Genomic DNA, 21,736 nt, shown 5'->3' with positions numbered 1-21,736 from the left:
AATTCTGTAGTGAACCTACCCCACACCAAACATGGCCTCTGCCTGATCTCCTATGTGCTGCAGGTTGATGGTGGCTGTTTAAAGACAGAGTTAAGGATGTGATTTATTGAGGTGGAGAGAAGCTGTTCAAAGAGGAATAATGTAGACAGCAATGGGTATCTTAAAATAGCCACTGCACTACCTGCTTGCTCCATTGATGTTGTAGCATCGGCATCTGCCATGGGATAAACATCAACAAACTCCTTCTTGAAGACAGACAGCAGGAAGGAGAGCCGGTAGTCCAGGCGGACATTCAGGATAAACTGAAGATCAACAAGAGAAAGAAAGAACAGCGCTTAGCATTAAAAGGGATACATGAAGGGCTATAACTTGTTTTCCATTACAAGCATAAACACAACCCTATGAGAAGATGTCGTAGCTTCCAGTAGGTTTATCCAACCTGCAGGATTTCCAGTATTTTCAACTTGGTGTCCATGACGGTGATGTCCTGTTTGCCGATGCTGTCCTTGCTGCGGTTCGGTCCTTCTATAATGGAAACACTCCTCCCTGGACCTCCAAACATGGACTGTTTCCTGGTCAGTACCATGGTGGACATCATCTGACCCACGCCATGGATGGAACGCTTCATGTTCTTTCCTAAAACACAGAATGGGAGATGTAAAGTACCCTGAAACCACTTCATTATTACGGAGATGGTGAAAAGCATTGAGGAAACCCGAATATGAACGTCAGTTGTACCGTCAGTTTGTTTTTCATAAAATGTGTGGTAATTCTCCCCTAATACTGTTGAATGCAGAGAAGAGGTGTTTCTTATCCTCTTACCACTGCCATCGTCCTGTAGCACGGGGTTAAGGGAAGGGTTGGGAATACAGTCAATGATTCCCAGAAGAGTGCGTGTCAACCTCAGCAGCTCAAAGAAACTGTAGAAGCCGAAGTAGATGAGGTGTCTGGCCAGGCTCACCACCTGAGGGGACAGAACATTCTAGCAGTTATCATTCTAGCAGTTAGCATTCTAAAGTGGTAGCGAGCCAGAGAGTTCTTGTACCATTACCAAATATAGGTGTTTTTGAGTTATTCACAGTATTGTTAAATGGTAATAGGAATAAGGAGGGAATTGACACCTCATAGGTGAGTTTGTTCTTCTCCTCGTCAGCGAAGGGCAGGTCGTCATTGAGGACGTTGTTGAGGTACTCCTCCATGAACACCATGGTGTTGGCAAACTTGTTCTTCTTATTGTCCCGCAAGTCATCCATGTTGGAATCATAACTAAGCAAGGGAAGAGATAAAGAAATACACAGCCTTAGTTAAACTGTACCTCAATGTGCACAATGGAATGTTCTGGGGAAAATGCTTGATGTCTCACTCTTTAATTGTGATGGAGGTTGGGATCTCTGTCCACAGACGTGCAAACTTGACAGGGGTCACCAGCTCCTGAGGGTCTCGGTCAACGTGCGTGTGCAGCATGAGTCTGCAGAAGGAGGCTCTGAGGTCAAAGGGCAGCGTCTCGTCCATCATACACAGGAAGATGAGTTCCACATCCAGCTGCTTAGAGATCTCACCTATGGCCAGGTACTGGCGGTCCAGACATATCCGAGCATACAGCTTCAGCTGGTACCTGCAGGGACAAAGGGGAAGGTTTGAGAATGAAGCATACACAAGACTTCATCAAAGTAGGTCACAGGGTTGAAATACTTCAGATTAGTACAATTTCATGTTCACATGACCTTTAGTAACAGTACATTCCCATATCTAGATATAAGGGAAGGGGTACAACTTTCACTTTCACATGACCTTTAGTAACAGTACATTCCCATATCTAGATATAAGGGAAGGGGTACAACTTTCACTTTCACATGACCTTTAGTAACAGTACATTCCCATATCTAGATATAAGGGAAGGGGTACAACTTTCACTTTCACATGACCTTTAGTAACAGTACATTCCCATATCTAGATATAAGGGAAGGGGTACAACTTTCACTTTCACATGACCTTTAGTAACAGTACATTCCCATATCTAGATATAAGGGAAGGGGTACAACTTTCACTTTCACATGACCTTTAGTAACAGTACATTCCCATATCTAGATATAAGGGAAGGGGTACAACTTTCACTTTCACATGACCTTTAGTAACAGTACATTCCCATATCTAGATATAAGGGAAGGGGTACAACTTTCACTTTCACATGACCTTTAGTAACAGTACATTCCCATATCTAGATATAAGGGAAGGGGTACAACTTTCACTTTCACATGACCTTTAGTAACAGTACATTCCCATATCTAGATATAAGGGAAGGGGTACAACTTTCACTTTCACATGACCTTTAGTAACAGTACATTCCCATATCTAGATATAAGGGAAGGGGTACAACTTTCACTTTCACAGTGGACTCCCGCATTATGAAATTGCATTTTTGTCCTCCCCCCAGTTTTATCATTGCACTGTGATACAAAACAAGGCACCGGTGTGCTTTAGGACCATGCGGATACCTCAGAGAGGTCAGGTAGGCAAAGCTGGTGTATAGGACCAGCATGGGAGGGATGAACAGCGGCTGTCTGTTACGCTCTTTCAATGAGTTGTGAATGCAAGCAGAGCAGAAACTGGCTACTCTTTAATTGACTGACCTAGCTGGCAAGGTAACTGCTGTTTGACAGGGGGAGGGGGGAGTATTTATTCCCAGTGCTGAGCTATTAGTGTAACTGACATGTTACGTTAGCTAATGTTTCATTCCCTCTCGACTGAAGTGAATGAACTACTAGCAGCTTGCTAGTAGCTACCATAGCCAGTTGAGCTCTAGCTAGCCTCTAACTATCTGTCAGGTAGCAGTATCTAACAGCTCACGTGTATGGAAATGTTCTGTAGCCTTTGTTTTGTCCCATTTCAACAGAAGTCAATTTGATGATGTACCATTAGCTAGAGCTAGCCAAAAGTTGGCTAACGCTAGCTAGCTCACTAACCTTAGCTATTTTTTTTGTCTCAATCCACACTAGACCACACTAGGCCAAATGATTGAAAACCGATATTGTATTTGGGTTTTTTCAGCGCAATGTGAGTTTTTATTAGTCAGTATAGCAATGTAACTTTATTGATCTGTCAGTTTCCCTAATTAATTCACTACTTCTCCCACTGACACGATATAACCAGCTCTACAGGCTTCACTGTCATGGTGCGCAGTCAATACACAACACTATACTCATAATGTCCCAGCAGGATCAGATGGTGACAGGTGTCCCAGCAGGATCAGACAACCAGGGAAGACCAGTCTACGGAGCTCAGGTGAATTTTGCTGTATATTATAACAACCAGCGAATGGATACAAAGTTCTCGAGTTGATGGCTACAGTCTGGGATCAGGGAATAATGGTCATTTCAATTATTTAACCATTTTTTTATTCTTGGATAATATAATGTATAAATGTACACCAAGGTAATTCTTTGTCATGCCTCATCTGGGCAGGATCAGATGGTGACAGGGGTCTCATCAGGGTCAGGCAGTCAGGGAAGCCCAGTCTGTGACGGAGCAGAGGCCAGGCAGCTAGGGAAGACCAGTCTGTGACAGAGCAGAGGTCAGGCAGCTAGGGAAGATCAGTCTGTGACGGAGCAGAGGTCAGGCAGCTAGGTAAGACCAGTCTGTGACGGAGCAGAGGTCAGGCAGCTAGGGAAGACCAGTCTGTGACGGAGCAGAGGTCAGGCAGCTAGGGAAGACCAGTCTGTGACGGAGCAAGAGGCCAGGCAGCTAGGGAAGACCAGTCTGTGACGGAGCAGAGGTCAGGCAGCTAGGGAAGACCAGTCTGTGACGGAGCAGAGGTCAGGCAGCTAGGGAAGACCAGTCTGTGACGGAGCAGAGGTCAGGCAGCTAGGGAAGACCAGTCTGTGACGGAGCAGAGGTCAGGCAGCTAGGGAAGACCAGTCTGTGACGGAGCAGAGGTCAGGCAGCTAGGGAAGACCAGTCTGTGACGGAGCAGAGGCCAGGCAGCTAGGGAAGACCAGTCTGTGACGGAGCAGAGGTCAGGCAGCTAGGGAAGACCAGTCTGTGACGGAGCAGAGGTCAGGCAGCTAGGGAAGACCAGTCTGTGACGGAGCAAGAGGTCAGGCAGCTAGGGAAGACCAGTCTGTGACAGAGCAGAGGTCAGGCAGCTAGGGAAGATCAGTCTGTGACGGAGCAGAGGTCAGGCAGCTAGGTAAGACCAGTCTGTGACGGAGCAGAGGTCAGGCAGCTAGGGAAGACCAGTCTGTGACGGAGCAGAGGTCAGGCAGCTAGGGAAGACCAGTCTGTGACGGAGCAAGAGGCCAGGCAGCTAGGGAAGACCAGTCTGTGACGGAGCAGAGGTCAGGCAGCTAGGGAAGACCAGTCTGTGACGGAGCAGAGGTCAGGCAGCTAGGGAAGACCAGTCTGTGACGGAGCAGAGGTCAGGCAGCTAGGGAAGACCAGTCTGTGACGGAGCAGAGGTCAGGCAGCTAGGGAAGACCAGTCTGTGACGGAGCAGAGGTCAGGCAGCTAGGGAAGACCAGTCTGTGACGGAGCAGAGGCCAGGCAGCTAGGGAAGACCAGTCTGTGACGGAGCAGAGGTCAGGCAGCTAGGGAAGACCAGTCTGTGACGGAGCAGAGGTCAGGCAGCTAGGGAAGACCAGTCTGTGACGGAGCAAGAGGTCAGGCAGCTAGGGAAGACCAGTCTGTGACGGAGCAGAGGTCAGGCAGCTAGGGAAGACCAGTCTGTGACGGAGCAGAGGTCAGGCAGCTAGGGAAGACCAGTCTGTGACGGAGCAAGAGGTCAGGCAGCTAGGGAAGACCAGTCTGTGACGGAGCAGAGGTCAGGCAGCTAGGGAAGACCAGTCTGTGACGGAGCAAGAGGTCAGGCAGCTAGGGAAGACCAGTCTGTGACGGAGCAGAGGTCAGGCAGCTAGGGAAGACCTGTCTGTGACGGAGCAGAGGTCAGGCAGCTAGGGAAGACCAGTCTGTGACGGAGCAGAGGCCAGGCAGCTAGGGAAGACCAGTCTGTGACGGAGCAGAGGTCAGGCAGCTAGGGAAGACCAGTCTGTGACGGAGCAGAGGTCAGGCAGCTAGGGAAGACCAGTCTGTGACGGAGCAGAGGTCAGGCAGCTAGGGAAGACCAGTCTGTGACGGAGCAGAGGTCAGGCAGCTAGGGAAGACCAGTCTGTGACGGAGCAGAGGTCAGGCAGCTAGGGAAGACCAGTCTGTGACGGAGCAAGAGGTCAGGCAGCTAGGGAAGACCAGTCTGTGACGGAGCAGAGGTCAGGCAGCTAGGGAAGACCAGTCTGTGACGGAGCAAGAGGTCAGGCAGCTAGGGAAGACCAGTCTGTGACGGAGCAGAGGTCAGGCAGCTAGGGAAGACCTGTCTATGACGGAGCAGAGGTCAGGCAGCTAGGGAAGACCAGTCTGTGACGGAGCAGAGGCCAGGCAGCTAGGGAAGACCAGTCTGTGACGGAGCAGAGGTCAGGCAGCTAGGGAAGACCAGTCTGTGACGGAGCAGAGGTCAGGCAGCTAGGGAAGACCAGTCTGTGACGGAGCAGAGGTCAGGCAGCTAGGGAAGACCAGTCTGTGACGGAGCAGAGGTCAGGCAGCTAGGGAAGACCAGTCTGTGACGGAGCAGAGGTCAGGCAGCTAGGGAAGACCAGTCTGTGACGGAGCAGAGGTCAGGCAGCTAGGGAAGACCAGTCTGTGACGGAGCAGAGGTCAGGCAGCTAGGGAAGACCAGTCTGTGACGGAGCAGAGGTCAGGCAGCTAGGGAAGACCAGTCTGTGACAGAGCAGAGGTGAACTTTTGCAGATACAGTTTATTGAAACTATTTTAAGGCAGTCTGACAAACCTCTAAAGTTGATTTCCAAACTGTATCGAGGGTTGAAAGGCTTTTCGCAATGAGACAAAACAAAACTGTATGGAAGACCTGGGAGACACTATTGATGATGATGAATGAATACAGATGTGTTTGAATGCCCCGTCATGTTCATATAATCTCAGACATAAATTACTGCAGTTTGAGAACATACTATATGCCAGCTTGAGTGAATATCATGCACTCAGAAATGTCATTCTGCTGGAGGTGTAAAACACGAAGGGGGACATATTTGCATATGTTATGGTCTTGTGAAGGCTGGCTGAATTCTGAGTATGTTCTTTTATCTCCGCATGTCTACAGATTCTCCCTTCACTCGGTTTTTCTTTGCTTGGAAATGTTGATACTGGAGACTTATCAGAAGATACTATGTCACCTAGAATTTATAGCAGCTAAGAAATGCATTGCCATTAAGTGGAAGGTTGGTTATCCTCCCACAATGGATGGAAGAAATGTCAAGTTATGCATCACTAGATTTATTACAAGATTAAGGGTATACTGGGTAACTTTCACAAGGTCTAAAACCCTTATATAGAATACTGTATGACAAAATAAGTCTGTATTGAAAACATGCCCATGTCAAAGGAGATGCCTATTTAGGCAACCCCTAGCTGCTGGGGTGCTCAGTCCTGGCCCTGGGGGTCTGCTGTACTGTTGGTTGTCACTCTGGCCTTGGCCTAACACATCTGAAAACAATAATGAATGTTTCACTAAGCTCCTTAAGCAGAGTGAGGTTGGGTTGGGTCGCTACAGGGCCGTGGACCCCTAGCGGCAGGACGGGGGTGACCCAGCTATAGTGTGCAAGTAAGAAGAGTTCTACATTCTACAGGCCTATGATATGAATTATATGGAGGATGGACTGTTTCTGTGTGATAATGTGTATGAGTGTTTGTTTCCCCAAACTTTCCCTTGAGTGGGCTGGCTGGGCGTTTTGGCTGAAAGTTGATATTGTAACAATGTGAGCTGAGAGTCGGGAAGCAAGTTCAGGGAGGGAGTGATTTAATAAATAAATGAAGCAAACCCGTAACACAAACAACGCACAGACATGACCCAGGAACAGAAACTATGACGCCTGGGGAAGGAAGGAACCCGAAGGGAGTGACATATATATAGGGCAGGTAATGAAGGAGGTGACGCGCGTAACGATGGTGACGGGTGTTTATCATAATGAGCAGCCTGGTGACCTAGAGGCCGGAGAGGGAGCCCGCGTGACAGACATAGAGGATGTCTTTGTACTTTATCTGTGAGAGTTGTTCATTTGTTAGGTTATTGGTTAAAAGGTGCAACACAATATTAATTATTGAATTATCATGGATCTAGTTCAGTCTTATCAATCACTTAAACAATATGTAATAACGATCTCAGCTTGATGACTGGGGGCATTTTGCTTACTTCATGTTGTTCTACATAGAGACGGCTAGAAGGGTCATGGGTCATATTATATTGTGTAGAAATGCAGAAAATAATCTTTAGATGCCCCACAAAAATGGGAGACCCACCCAGACCCCCCCCCACTTCTAAAACCAAAGTTGCGCCCACTGATGTTAGATACGTAGTCTCCTTCAGGATAAATAAAAGGTTAAATAAATAAATCCATCTACCTATAGTATCTGAGCACGTTCTCGTCATGGGCGTTCCCCTGTCTGGCCTCCTGGGCTAGTTGTCTGATGCCCTTCTCTTGCTTCTCATTGGTCTTGTCAGTCCAGACCAGCCACACCTCATCATCGTCAGCATACTCCTCCATGCCCATGAATTCAGTGGCATGGGGCATCTCTTTGGGCACGCGCCGTCTGCATGGGCAAACACATTAGATCATGAACACTCAATCCAGAAGAAAACACACACACACACACACAGAGAGGCCATTGCATGTCAACTGTATTTGCTTTTGTGTGTGTAGGAATATACACAGTAAAGAAGATCACCACTTACTCAGTCTTGATGAGAATGTCTTGGTTCCTGGGATCCAGCACACACTTACAGATCAACTCCTGAGTTACAGAAATGGCCACGTTATTGGACACACAAAGATCTGACAAGTAGTCCAGAAACCTGAGGGGAAACAGGCCAATGTTTAAGTTACACCACAAAGGTTATGAATTAACAAATATTATTTGAATATTAGTTTGGGGGTCTCTCTCCTCACCTGGGTTCCCTGTTCTTGCGGACCAGGCTAACGAAGGTCTCCACCTCCTTCTTAGTGATGTGTTTCTCTAGCAGCTTGCGGTTGTTGTGCAGCAGGGCAGTGATGGTGTCCTCAGCCAGGATGTCATAGCCAATCTGAGACTGCATCAACCCAAACTGCTTGGCTATGTGCTCCTGGGGGGGGGGGGGGGGGTTGTGCTGTCAGCCACTTTGTGTATCATCCAAGTGGCCTGTTGCTCTACATTTAGCTTCAGCATTTAGCAGCTAAAGAGGCCCAGGGATCAATCATTTTATATTGGGTCAGGAAAAGTAATCTACCCTGTTACAGAATGTGAGTCGATGTGGTGTACAGTACCTGGTTCTTGCGGTAGTCCTGCTGTGAATGTCGCAGCACCCGGTAACAGAGCCGAAACATGTACTGGTAAGGGGAATTCTTCTGGTCTGACAGCTCCTCCAATCGCAGCAATGGGCCTTCTGCCCCTTTATCCTTGAACGGGGCTTTCAGGATCCCAAAGATCTGTGGCGGGACAAAATAATAAAGAAATATTCAAGATAACGTGACAATATGGATATGATTATGACAAGAAAAGATAAACCTATATGTGATCACCGATCTGATGTTTAGGCAGGAGCCATTACACTAGGCTTGTTTAAAATGGTTCTTCTGACCTGTTTGAGGATGTTTTGTTCCCTCATGAGTTTCTGTCTCTCTCGGTTGACCTTGGTCATCACCACATCTAGCACAACCTGACCGCTGTTGGGCGTGTCCACCACAAAGAACACCAGATCCTCTAGCAGCTTAATGGCAAACCTACAGTGTCAAGGAAAAGGACACACACACACACACACACACACACACACAGCTGTTACTGGTCTGGCCAGGGAACTAACCCTATTGACTGCTACAGTGCTAGCTCTTAAAATACTGACCTCAATCAAGTAGAACGGAGAGGAAACAGACCAAAAGCTTTCTTTCATAAAAATGGTTTGATTTCATGGATATATATTTTTTTAAGCCTTTTCTGCAGACACTTTACCTTCTGTCATTGGGGCTGATAAATCCCTCGTTAAACCTGTCCACTACGGTGCTCAACATGAAACTGGCATCGTTGGCAAAGTCCAGGTCCCGGATCTCCATCACTGGCACTGACACGATGGCAAAGGCCTCCTTATCCTCTTTGGTAGGACAGGTGCCCAGCTGAGAGAGGGACATGGAACAGAAAAACTGTCTGTTGTCTGACAGGAAGTCAATGTCAAGTGACAGTGAGTTTACAACAAACAGCCTGTACTTACCATGAGTCTAATAGGTCTCTCCTCATCTATATCTATGGGCACGTTGGTACTCTGGATCCACGTGTTGGTGCATAGGTGTCTGAGGCGCACATACGAATTCCTGAGAGGAAGAAAGTTTACAATGGAGAGCCAGTGAAACATACTGTAAGTCTTTGCTGTATGGTACAGTCCGTGCAGAGTCGATGCAGTACACTACCTTGGCACAAAGGAGTCTGTTTTCTGCAGAGTTGTGGGGTCTAGCTCAAACAAAGAGGCAATGTCATTCCCATGTGGCATAGCCGACAGCTTGTACTTGATCCTCTCGCCCAACATCTTCAGTTTTCTTCTACTGTCCTGCTACAGAGGGCAGGGGTCAAGGGTCAGGGTTTAACACAGTAACACTGACTCAGCATTACACCGGCATGAGTAACCCTAGACAGTCAAATAATATAGTGTGCGTACCGTATCGTCGATCACCGACGTCTGGATTTCAACGCCGTCACCTTTGTAACCCGGATTTTCCTAAAGCAACGATAACAACACATCGATGCTCTATGAGGTAAAACGACCCAACGTCAATTTAAATGAACATCACTACAATGAACCACAACGTGTTGACTAAAAGCCGTGGTCCAATAAGCAGTATTTATCAGGGTGTTACCTCAGCTGCCAGGTAACTCCCTGTGGCAAGGTGTTTAAAACGATAGAGAGTGTTCCAGTGTCCAGCCCCTCCTCGACATGGATCATGATGCACCACCTTGTGGGGGGGGGGGGGGGAGAAATCACACCATCAAAAACAAACCTCAGGTCATTCCTTAAACCATTTAGCTACGGTACAACAGAGCATATTGTGTGTGTGTGTGTGTGTGTGTACCCACCTCCACTTCCCACAGGGCATTGGAGCTGGTGGCAGAGGTAGCAGACTGGCGCAGAGTGGTACGGAGGAACACATGCAGCTTGACCTTGTACTCGTCACAGGTCAGGAACTTCTCCTGCTCCGCATGGAACAACCGCACCACATCCCCCTGACAGGACACAGCAGCAAAGTGATGCGTTCATCTCAAGCCGGAGGTTCTAATGCTATTATTCCTGTTCGAGAGTCGATCACAGTGATAGATAGTGTACGTCAAGGACGTTACAGGAGACTTACTCCTTTCAAGACCTCATCCTTATGGTCACTGAACATCATGAACAGGTTGATCTTCCAGCTAGTGTTGCTGTTCACAGAGTTCACCTGCAGAGGGACACACACACACACCATGGCACACCTGTTGCATCTACAGTAGACTCATCTGGATAACCCAGAGCTAAAATCTCAACGGGTAGATCTGTTTCACAAGAGATTAACATTACAGCTATTCATCATTGCCGTCAGTAACAACTGTTTTGTCTGTGTGTGTGTGTGTGTGTTCGGTGCGTGGGTGGGTGTGACAGGAAGAAGCCTCACTCTTCCAGAGAGTTTGCCACGGATGAAGCAGACGGTGTGGTTATGACGACAGAACTCTCCATTACCTCTTTGCATCCAGTGTGGTCGGAGAGCTCATAGTTGCTGGCGTGTAGGGGCTGGCCTGCATTCACTGGGTTCAGGATCACCTTGTCTCCCACCACTACCTGCAGAACAACACATGACCAGACTGGTTGCGGTTATGTACCTTGGATGACTGATAATTCAGACCGATGTCTGTACTCTGTACTCATCACAGTAAAAAAAACACAAAAAAACAAGCCAATGCTATAATTGGCAGTATCCTTCTGGATAGTGGTTATGGTACTTTTCTTGGTGAAGCTAACATTTCAGGTTAGTGTGTATTCATGTCATTTGAGTCTGTACTGTAATACGAGTTAGTTGAGTTACATTGTCTCCGTTGGCCCTTAGCTTCCAGAAGGGTTGGATGAACATCCAGGAGCCCTCATTCCCCGTCCCGTCCAGGGTGACCCGCATGGCGTTCTTCTCCAGCAGGGCAGGCAGACGCTTATTCACAGTCAGGTATTTATTACTCTTCATATGCAGCAGCTGTCAGCCAGGATACGTAACACACAAAAAGACAGGCACACAGGCCACTGTTAAAACCTCCCCCCCCAAAAATCACTCACTTTCATATCATGTCTGTGATAATGTGCTGTTATGACAGTAGGTTGACATGGATAGAATGCACCACTATCCTATCAAGAATGGGAATCAGCCAGTCAGGGAACCACTTAAGAAAGCATGGTTGGAAGACCAAGATGAATAGTACTAAAACCATGTATCGACAGACAGGATTCCCACCAGATGTTGTCATTCAGAGACTATGCTGTCTCAGACATTTCAATAGGAGATAAGGAAGGGGAAAGTAGCACACCTGTCCTCGCTGAAGCTTATTATGGTTAAAAAGAGATTAAAAAAGGAGAATTAGGGTTGCAAACTTCCTGGGAATTTTCAATAAATTCCCTGGTTTTTCCAGAAATCCTGGTTGGAGGATTATGTATTTCCTGCTTATTCCCTCTAACTGGGATTCCCGGAAACCAGAGAATTTATTGAACATTCACAGAATTTTACAACCCTAAGGAGAATAAAGGACTGGGGGAAACCTGAGGAAGGGTGAGGGTGTGTCCAGACCTTAGAAGAACATCAGTAAATCCCCAAAGCTAAATTAGACCTTACTTCCTGGAAGATAAAGTGACTGCAGGTCACAGCAGGTTAGTTGTACTGCATTGTGTGCTTGTCATTGTGATAACCCCAAGGTGTGCTGTGTGTACTCGCTGCACAGCCATTAACAGATTACAGCTAGTGATCTCCAGAGAGACAGACTCCCCTTTTGTCTTCAACCCTCCCCTACCTCTCCCCCCTCAGTCCGTCAGAACATCTACACTACACAGTTGAATCACACCTATAATGTCTGCCCAGATCAGCGAGGGCTCTTAACATAGACTCTTCACTGTGTGTCCCACCATTCTGTAAGTGTATTCATCTTCAGATAGCTAGGTGGGACAACAACATATCAGGGTCAAGATACACAACCCAACCAAGCCGCACTGCTTCTTAACACAGCGCGCATCCAACCCGGAAGCCAGCCGCACCGATGTGTCGGAAGAAACACTGTGCACCTGGCGTGTACTGCGGAGTCGCTAGTGCGTGATGAGACAAGGATATCCCTACCGGCCAAGCCCTCCCTAACCCGGACGACGCTAGGCTAATTGTGCGTCGCCCCACGGACCTCCTGGTCATGGCCGGTTACGACAGAGCCTGGGCGCGAACCCAGAGTCTCTGATGGCACAGCTGGCGCTGCAGTACAGCGCCCTTAACCACTGCGCCACCAGGGAGGCCCCAACATTCTCCGATCTATTTGAGAAACATTCCCAACGTCAAACCAGTTGGAGAACAATCTTAGAACACTACTAAAATGTCAATTAAATGTAAACACGTTTGAACTTTTAGGAAAAGTTCTGTTAATTAAAAGTAAATACCTAGAAAATAATGTTTGTCATTTAATGTGTTGAGAATGTTCCAAAGCCAAGCAACTATCCTGCACCATTTCCCAGAACGTTGTGGGAAGAATGTAACAACCTTAGGACAACCACACTCTCACCAAGCTCTAAGTGACATATGGTTCTCTGAACGTTGTGTGCTCGCTGGGTGCATACTTGCTGAAAGTGATTCAACACACAGGTATTCTGGGACCACTCCCTGATCGATACTGTGCAGGTGTGCTCAAACCCTTCACCAGACACATTACTGATTGGTGATCTGCAGACCCATCACACTGACAATGTGCAGGTGTGCTCAAACCCTTCACCAGACACATTACTGATTGGTGATCTGCAGACCCATCACACTGACAATGTGCAGGTGTGCTCAAACCCTTTACCAGACACATTGCTGATTGGTGATCTGCAGACCCATCACACTGACAATGTGCAGGTGTGCTCAAACCCTTTACCAGACACATTACTGATTGGTGATCTGCAGACCCATCACACTGACAATGTGCAGGTGTGCTCAAACCCTTCACCAGACACATTACTGATTGGTGATCTGCAGACCCATCACACTGACAATGTGCAGGTGTGCTCAAACCCTTCACCAGACACATTACTGACTGGTGATCTGCAGACCCATCACACTGACAATGTGCAGGTGTGCTCAAACCCTTCACCAGACACATTACTGACTGGTGATCTGCAGACCCATCACACTGACAATGTGCAGGTGTGCTCAAACCCTTCACCAGACACATTACTGATTGGTGATCTGCAGACCCATCACACTGACAATGTGCAGGTGTGCTCAAACCCTTCACCAGACACATTACTGATTGGTGATCTGCAGACCCATCACACTGACAATGTGCAGGTGTGCTCAAACCCTTCACCAGACACATTACTGACTGGTGATCTGCAGACCCATCACACTGACAATGTGCAGGTGTGCTCAAACCCTTCACCAGACACATTACTGATTGGTGATCTGCAGACTCATCACACTGACAATGTGCAGGTGTGCTCAAGCTTCCCTTCAGGTACAAGACCAGCCATTCATTGACATCGGCCTAATCCAATTGCATTACGCTGCTGCTACTCTCTTATTAACTATGCATAGTCACTTTAATAAACCCACCTACATGTATATACTACCTCAATTACCTCAAATAACCGGTGCCCCCACACATTGACTCTGTACCAGTACCCCCTGTATATAGCCTCCACATTGACTCTGTACTGGTACCCCCTGTATATAGCCTCCACATTGACTCTGTACTGGTACCCCCTGTATATAGCCTCCACATTGACTCTGTACCAGTACCCCCTGTATATAGCCTCCACATTGACTCTGTACCAGTACACCCTGTATATAGCCTCCACATTGACTCTGTACCAGTACCCCCTGTATATAGCCTCCACATTGACTCTGTACCAGTACACCCTGTATATAGCCTCCACATTGACTCTGTACCAGTACACCCTGTATGTAGCCTCCACATTGACTCTGTACCAGTACCCCCTGTATATAGTCTCCACATTGACTCTGTACTGGTACCCCCTGTATATAGTCTCCACATTGACTCTGTACCAGTACCCCCTGTATATAGCCTCCACATTGACTCTGTACTGGTACCACCTGTATATAGCCTCCACATTGACTCTGTACCAGTACCCCCTGTATATAGCCTCCACATTGACTCTGTACCAGTACCCCCTGTATATAGTCTCACTATTGTTATTTACTGCTGCTCTTTAAATGATTTGTTACTTTTATCTCACTTTTTTTTGTGGGTATTTTCTTAAAACTGCATTCTTGGTTAGGGGCTCGTAAGTAAGCATTTCACTGTAAGGTCTACTACACCTGTTGTGTTTGGCGCTTGTGACATACAATTTGATTTGATTTGTTTGATGTATTTGATATTGTTCCACTCATTCCCCTCCAGAGATTACCACGAGCCCGTCCTCCCCAGTTAAGGTGCCACCAACCTCCTGTGCTCAACAGTGCTGCTGGGAATGCAGACCTTACCTGAATGTGTGCTGCTGGGAATGCAGACCTTACCTGAATGTGTGCTGCTGGGAATGCAGACCTTACCTGAATGTGTGCTGCCGGGAATGCAGACCTTACCTGAATGTGTGCTGCTGGGAATGCAGACCTTACCTGAATGTGTGCTGCTGGGAATGCAGACCTTACCTGAATGTGTGCTGCTGGGAATGCAGACCTTACCTGAATGTGTGCTGCCGGGAATGCAGACCTTACCTGAATGTGTGCTGCTGGGAATGCAGACCTTACCTGAATGTGTGCTGCTGGGAATGCAGACCTTACCTGAATGTGTGCTGCTGGGAATGCAGACCTTACCTGAATGTGTGCTGCTAATAATGTAGACCTTACCTGAATGTGTGCTGCTGGGAATGCAGACCTTACCTGAATGTGTGCTGCTGGGAATGCAGACCTTACCTGAATGTATGCTGCTAATAATGTAGACTTTACCTGAATGTGTGCTGCTGGGAATGCAGACCTTACCTGAATGTGTGCTGCTGGGAATGCAGACCTTACCTGAATGTATGCTGCTGATAATGCAGACTTTACCTGAATGTGTGCTGCTGGGAATGCAGACCTTACCTGAATGTATGCTGCTGATAATGCAGGCTTTACCTGAATGTGTGCTGCTGGGAATGCAGACCTTACCTGAATGTGTGCTGCTGGGAATGCAGACCTTACCTGAATGTGTGCTGCTGATAATGTAGACCTTACCTGAATGTGTGCTGCTGGGAATGCAGACCTTACCTGAATGTGTGCTGCTGGGAATGCAGACCTTACCTGAATGTGTGCTGCTAATAATGTAGACCTTACCTGAATGTGTGCTGCTGGGAATGCAGACCTTACCTGAATGTGTGCTGCTGGGAATGCAGACCTTACCTGAATGTGTGCTGCTGGGAATGCAGACCTTACCTGAATGTGTGCTGCTGGGAATGCAGACCTTACCTGAATGTGTGCTGCTGGGAATGCAGACCTTACCTGAATGTGTGCTGCTAATAATGTAGACCTTACCTGAATGTGTGCTGCTGGGAATGCAGACCTTACCTGAATGTGTGCTGCTGATAATGCAGACCTTACCTGAATGTGTGCTGCTGGGAATGCAGACCTTACCTGAATGTGTGCTGCTGGGAATGCAGACCTTACCTGAATGTGTGCTGCTGGGAATGCAGACCTTACCTGAATGTGTGCTGCTGGGAATGCAGACCTTACCTGAATGTGTGCTGCTGGGAATGCAGACCTTACCTGAATGTGTGCTGCTGGGAATGCAGACCTTACCTGAATGTGTGCTGCTGGGAATGCAGACCTTACCTGAATGTGTGCTGCTGGGAATGCAGACCTTACCTGAATGTGTGCTGCTGGGAATGCAGACCTTACCTGAATGTGTGCTGCTGGGAATGCAGACCTTACCTGAATGTGTGCTGCTGGGAATGCAGACCTTACCTGAATGTGTGCTGCTGATAATGCAGACCTTACCTGAATGTGTGCTGCTGGGAATGCAGACCTTACCTGAATGTGTGCTGCTGGGAATGCAGACCTTACCTGAATGTGTGCTGCTGATAATGCAGACCTTACCTGAATGTGTGCTGCTGGGAATGCAGACCTTACCTGAATGACAGTGCCGTATTTTACTACATCGCCATGGACCTTCTTGTTTTCGGTCTCGTTCTGTTTTTGCTCCAGATTAGAGGCATGCTGTGGAGAACAAGGAAAGGTTTCATCAGTGTCCAATGTATTGTCTCTAACCTGATGGTATGATCCTTGTTCTACTGTTTCTAACCTGATGGTATGATCCTTGTTCTACTGTTTCTAACCTGATGGTATGATCCTTGTTCTACTGTTTCTAACCTGATGGTATGATCCGTGTTCTACTGTTTCTAACCTGATGGTATGATCCTTGTTCTACTGTTTCTAACCTGATGGTATGATCCTTGTTCTACTGTTTCTAGCCTGGCGGTATGACCCTTGTTCTACTGTTTCTAGCCTGGCGGTATGACCCTTGTTCTACTGTTTCTAGCCTGGCGGTATGACCCTTTTTCTACTGTTTCTAGCCTGGCGGTATGACCGTTGTTCTACTGTTTCTAGCCTGGCGGTATGACCCTTGTTCTACTGTTTCTAGCCTGGCGGTATGACCTGTGTTCTACTGTTTCTAGCCTGGCAGTATGACCCTTGTAAGTATCTTTTACCTGTAGTTTCTGAAGTAGCACCACATCAGCAATCTTGTCCTTTTCATGCTTGGCCTGCTTGGCTTTCCAGAACTGTTTCTGTGCAGAGTAGCGGTTCATGGGACACACTTTGAAGAGGCAGTCTAAGACAAAATAGTGTGATTTAAAGAGTTAAGATTGCTAATAAGGGGACTGGTGAGTATTCAATGTTGTAGATGTTTTGGTTTAAAATATTAAAAACCTGTTTAATATAATGTGTGTGTGTGGGGGTGTGGGGGGGGGGCACTGTCTAGTGAGGCACTGTTTTACAATTACTATGCCAAGATGGCTGCCACTCTCCTGAGCATCTATGTACTTTATAGCAAAGATGAGCTGTGTCACTGTCTGAGCAAATGTATATCGCTTCCACATTAAATGAATAGTTTGCTTAGGGAAGAAGAAAACGGTTATTTGCCCCACACCCACCATAGGGGAGAGTGGATCTGGATGTCAGGTAAATATTGACTCTCCTCATCCTCAGAGGGATATCCTGTTTTTAAAGGAGCCTGACGGTCTGTGTGCTCTGCTCTGTGAGTACAGTAGTTGTTACCTGTCACACAGGTCTGGCAGGGAGGTTATATCAGCACCATAACTGCAAACATCCTTAAAATGCATGTAGCCCCCTCAGCAATATTGAAATGTCAACTTTGCTACAGTCGAGTTGTGGCAGGCACTGGAGGCTGTAGCACCTTAATTGGGGAGGACGGGGCTCATGGTAATGGCTGGAGTGGAATTAGTGGAATGATATCAACTACATCAAACATGATCTTCTATGTGTTTGAATCCCTTCCATTCGCTACATTCTGGCCATTATTATGATCAGTCCTCCCATCACCAGCCTCCAGTGGTAGCAGGATAAATCTTTATAAAGGGAATCATGCAAACTACTGACAGAATATTCGGGGTGGCAGGGTAGCCTAGTGGTTAGAGTGTAGAGGTGGCAGGGTAGCCTAGTGGTTAGTGTAGAGGTGGCAGGGTAGCCTAGTGGTTAGTGTAGAGGTGGCAGGGTAGCCTAGTGGTTAGAGCGTTGGACTAGTAACTGGAAGGTTGCAAGTTCAAACCCCCGAGCTCACAAGGTACAATGCTGTCGTTCTGCCCCTGAACAGGCAGTTAACCCACTGTTCCTAGGCCGTCATTGAAAATAAGAATTTGTTCTTAACTGACTTGCCTAGTTAAATAAAGGTAAAATAAAAAATAAAATATTAGTCATATAAAAACCATCATATGGGAAACAATTCTAGTGTTATTAGACTGTACTGGACAGTATTTCTGGGACAACAATATGTTTACTTCGATGGGCAAGTTGTCTTGTCTGTTTAAACTGAGATCCACGGAGTATGACATCAATGAACCTTCGATCAGACAGAAATGCACAGAATGCGTGTCACCCCCCAGTGATGGAATCGGAGACAACTAAGTGTGGGTTAGGAAAACAAGGTGTATGCTGTCTTCATTTGGAGTCTGTTCTCTCTGGTGCCCATATCAAGCTGAGTAGGCAGAGCTGTACATTCCCCGTATGTCACAGTCATGGGCACACTGAGTCACAAGCAAACACACTGTGAATCACTCTCACAAACACATAGGGAAGTACGCATGCACACATGTACATAACACTCCCACAATGCACCCACACACATGCACCCACACACTACATTGTAGGCCTAAAAAAAAATGTGAATACTAATCTGACCTCTGAACTTCTTGGGGGGATTGTCCAGGTCCCCTGCAGCTGGCTCTACCACACATCTGTCATCCACTAACCTGGGGAGAAACACAACACACAGGATATCAACACTTGCACTGCAGTGTTTGTTGACGTACCCATGAAATCCACAGCTCCCCCCCCACACACACACACTTCCCCTCTAATCAGGGACTGAATTAGAATCTGGCACACCAGGTGGGTGATTCCCCTCTAAGCAGGGACTGAATTAGAATCTGGCACACCAGGTGGGTGATTCCCCTCTAACCAGGGACTGAATTAGACCTGGCACACCAGGTGGGTGATTCCCCTCTAATCAGGGACTGAATTAGACCTGGCACACCAGGTGGGTGATTCCCCTCTAATCAGGGACTGAATTAGATCTGGCACACCAGGTGGGTGATTCCCCTCTAATCAGGGACTGAATTAGACCTGGCACACCAGGTGGGTGATTCCCCTCTAATCAGGGACTGAATTAGACCTGGCACACCAGGTGGGTGATTCCCCTCTAATCAGGGACTGAATTAGAATCTGGCACACCAGGTGGGTGCAATGAATTATCAGGTAGAAGAGAAAAACAGCAGTAGTCCAGCCCTCGTGGGGTAAGACTGGAATAACACCCTGATATGCATAATGACAACACACGGCAAAGCTAATGTTGTGACACTAATGTCCTTATGCAGAAACCATCTACATGGATTTACTCCAGGTCTCATTGTGGTCAGACTTCAGTAGCTAACCACTGTGAGAGCTAGTGACTTAAAGGACTTGCTAGTGACGTAGCCCTTTCCTGCAGTCAAATTACCTAGTGGCCTCATGGGTGGAATGTTAATATTTTTCATAATCAACAAAAATATATTTTGGGCTGAAAATCTGGTGTTTCTATGTCAAACTGTTTTGTCATATTTCAGTCTTCTGAGATGTACAGTGGGGCAAAAAAAGTATTTAGTCAGCCACCAATTGTGCAAGTTATCCCACTTAAAAAGATGAGAGAGGCCTGTAATTGTCATCATAGGTACACTTCAACTATGACAGACAAAATGAGGAAAGAAAATCCAGAAAATCACATTGTAGGATTTTTAATGAATTTATTTGCAAATTATGGTGGAAAATAAGTATTTGGTCACCTACAAACAAGCAAGATTTCTGGCTCTCACAGACCTGTAACTTCTTCTTTAAGAGGCTCCTCTGTCCTCCACTCGTTACCTGTATTAATGGCACCTGTTTGAACTTATCAGTATAAAAGACACCTGTCCACAACCTCAAACAGTCACACTCCAAACTCCACTATGGCCAATACCAAAGAGCTGTCAAAGGACACCAGAAACAAAATTGTAGACCTGCACCAGGCTGGGAAGACAGAATCTGCAATAGGTAAGCAGCTTGGTTTGAATAAATCAACTGTGGGAGCAATTATTAGGAAATGGAAGACATACAAGACCACTGATAATCTCCCTCGATCTGGGGCTCCACGCAAGATCTCACCCCGTGGGGTCAAAATGATCACAAGAACGGTGAGCAAAAATCCCAGAACCACACGGGGGGACCTAGTGAATGACCTGCAGAGAGCTGGGACCAAAGCCTACCATCAGCAAGGGCATTAAAGATGAAACGTGGCTGGGTCTTTCAGCATGACAATGATCTCAAACACACTGCCCGGGCAATGAAGGAGTGGCTTCGTAAGAAGCACTTCAAGGTCCTGGAGTGGCCTAGCCAGTCTCCAGATCTCAACCCCATAGAAAATCTTTGGAGAGAGTTGAAAGTCCGTGTTGCCCAGCAACAGCCCCAAAACATCACTGCTCTCGAGGAGATCTGCATGGAGGAATGGGCCAAAATACCAGCAACAGTGTGTGAAAACCTTGTGAAGACTTACAGAAAACGTTTGACCTCTGACATTGCCAACAAAGGGCATATAACAAAGTATTGAGTTAAACTTTTGTTATTGACTAAATACTTATTTTCCACCATAATATGCAAATAAATTAATAAAAAATCCTACAATGTGATTTTCTGGATTTTTTTCCCCTCATTTTGTCTGTCATAGTTGAAGTGTACCTATGATGAAAATTACAGGCCTCTCATCTTTTTAAGTGGGAGAACTGACTAAATACTTTTTTGTCCCACTGTATATAAAGTGTAATCTTGGGATGCAAACTCAAGACAAAGGAGATGAGTGTGGTCTACAGGAAAAGGAGGGCTGAGCACGCCCCCATTCTCATCGACGGGGCTGTAGCGGAGCAGGTTGAGAGTTTCAAGTTCCTTAGTGTCCACATCACCAACAAACTAACTTGGTCCAAGCACACCAAGACAGTCGTGAAGAGGGACTGAAAAGGTTTGGCGTGGGTCCTCAGATCCTCAAAAGGTTCTACAGCTGCACCATTGAGAGCATCACTGCCTGGTATGGCAACTGCTTGGCCTCCGACCGCAAGGTACTACAAACAGTAGTGCGTATGGCCCAGTACACCACTGGGGCCAAGCTTCCTGCCATCCAGGACCTCTATACCAGGCGGTGTCAGAGGAAGGCCCTAAAAATTGTCAAAGACTCCAGCCACCCGAGTCATAGACTGTTCTCTCTGCTACTGCACAGCAAGCGGTACCGGAGCGCCAAGTCTAGGTCCAAGAGGCTTCTAAACAGCTTCTACCCCCAAGCCATAAAACTCCTGAACATACATCTAATCAAAAGGCTACCCAGACTATTTACACCCCCCCTCCCTCTTTTACACTGCTGCTACTCTGTTATTATCTATGCCAATTGTCACTTCAATAACTCCACCTACATGTACATACTACCTAAATTACCTAGACTAACCGGTGCCCCCGCACATCGACTTTGTACCGTTACACTCTATATATAGCCTCCACATTGACTCTGTACCGGTACTCCCTGTATATAGCCTCCACATTGACTCTGTTACGTAACACCCTGTATATAGCCTCCACATTGACTCTGTACCGGTACTCCCTGTATATAGCCTCCACATTGACTCTGTTACGTAACACCCTGTATATAGCCTCCACATCGACTCTGTACTGGTACCCCCTGTATATAGCCTCCA

The 21,736-nt window shown here is 47.0% G+C and overlaps 1 protein-coding gene and 1 long non-coding RNA gene across 8 annotated transcripts in view; one reads left to right on the top strand and one right to left on the bottom strand.

Moving 5' to 3' along the window:
* LOC115117655 (inositol 1,4,5-trisphosphate receptor type 3-like) overlaps positions 1 to 21,736 on the bottom strand; it is a 62,653-nt gene that overhangs the window by 26,095 nt on the left and 14,822 nt on the right. For 6 of the 7 annotated variants that reach the window (XM_065005233.1, XM_065005227.1, XM_065005231.1 and 3 more), the window contains exons 2-24: positions 18,669 to 18,739; positions 16,961 to 17,082; positions 16,383 to 16,469; positions 11,133 to 11,291; positions 10,790 to 10,888; positions 10,428 to 10,511; positions 10,156 to 10,302; positions 9,939 to 10,034; positions 9,740 to 9,799; positions 9,495 to 9,634; positions 9,299 to 9,398; positions 9,043 to 9,203; positions 8,675 to 8,816; positions 8,361 to 8,522; positions 8,007 to 8,179; positions 7,793 to 7,912; positions 7,462 to 7,650; positions 1,364 to 1,615; positions 1,122 to 1,266; positions 823 to 964; positions 440 to 636; positions 182 to 302; positions 20 to 74 (exon numbers count right to left, since the gene is read on the bottom strand). In XM_065005233.1, coding sequence (XP_064861305.1) covers positions 20 to 74; positions 182 to 302; positions 440 to 636; positions 823 to 964; positions 1,122 to 1,266; positions 1,364 to 1,615; positions 7,462 to 7,650; positions 7,793 to 7,912; positions 8,007 to 8,179; positions 8,361 to 8,522; positions 8,675 to 8,816; positions 9,043 to 9,203; positions 9,299 to 9,398; positions 9,495 to 9,634; positions 9,740 to 9,799; positions 9,939 to 10,034; positions 10,156 to 10,302; positions 10,428 to 10,511; positions 10,790 to 10,888; positions 11,133 to 11,291; positions 16,383 to 16,469; positions 16,961 to 17,082; positions 18,669 to 18,739 — 3,024 coding nt within the window. The remainder of the gene's footprint in view (positions 1 to 19; positions 75 to 181; positions 303 to 439; positions 637 to 822; positions 965 to 1,121; positions 1,267 to 1,363; positions 1,616 to 7,461; positions 7,651 to 7,792; positions 7,913 to 8,006; positions 8,180 to 8,360; positions 8,523 to 8,674; positions 8,817 to 9,042; positions 9,204 to 9,298; positions 9,399 to 9,494; positions 9,635 to 9,739; positions 9,800 to 9,938; positions 10,035 to 10,155; positions 10,303 to 10,427; positions 10,512 to 10,789; positions 10,889 to 11,132; positions 11,292 to 16,382; positions 16,470 to 16,960; positions 17,083 to 18,668; positions 18,740 to 21,736) is intronic. The other variant, XM_065005229.1, reaches the window with a different exon arrangement.
* LOC135562819 (uncharacterized) lies at positions 2,547 to 11,157 on the top strand. Its single transcript, XR_010460125.1, has 4 exons — positions 2,547 to 2,642; positions 3,217 to 3,282; positions 10,171 to 10,255; positions 10,712 to 11,157. It is a non-coding gene; the product is annotated as an uncharacterized LOC135562819 (long non-coding RNA).

The sequence above is a fragment of the Oncorhynchus nerka genome, linkage group LG20 (assembly GCF_034236695.1).
Source record: "Oncorhynchus nerka isolate Pitt River linkage group LG20, Oner_Uvic_2.0, whole genome shotgun sequence".
In the NCBI taxonomy this organism is placed as follows: Eukaryota; Metazoa; Chordata; class Actinopteri; order Salmoniformes; family Salmonidae; genus Oncorhynchus; species Oncorhynchus nerka.
This window is presented reverse-complemented; position numbering and strand designations above follow the sequence as displayed.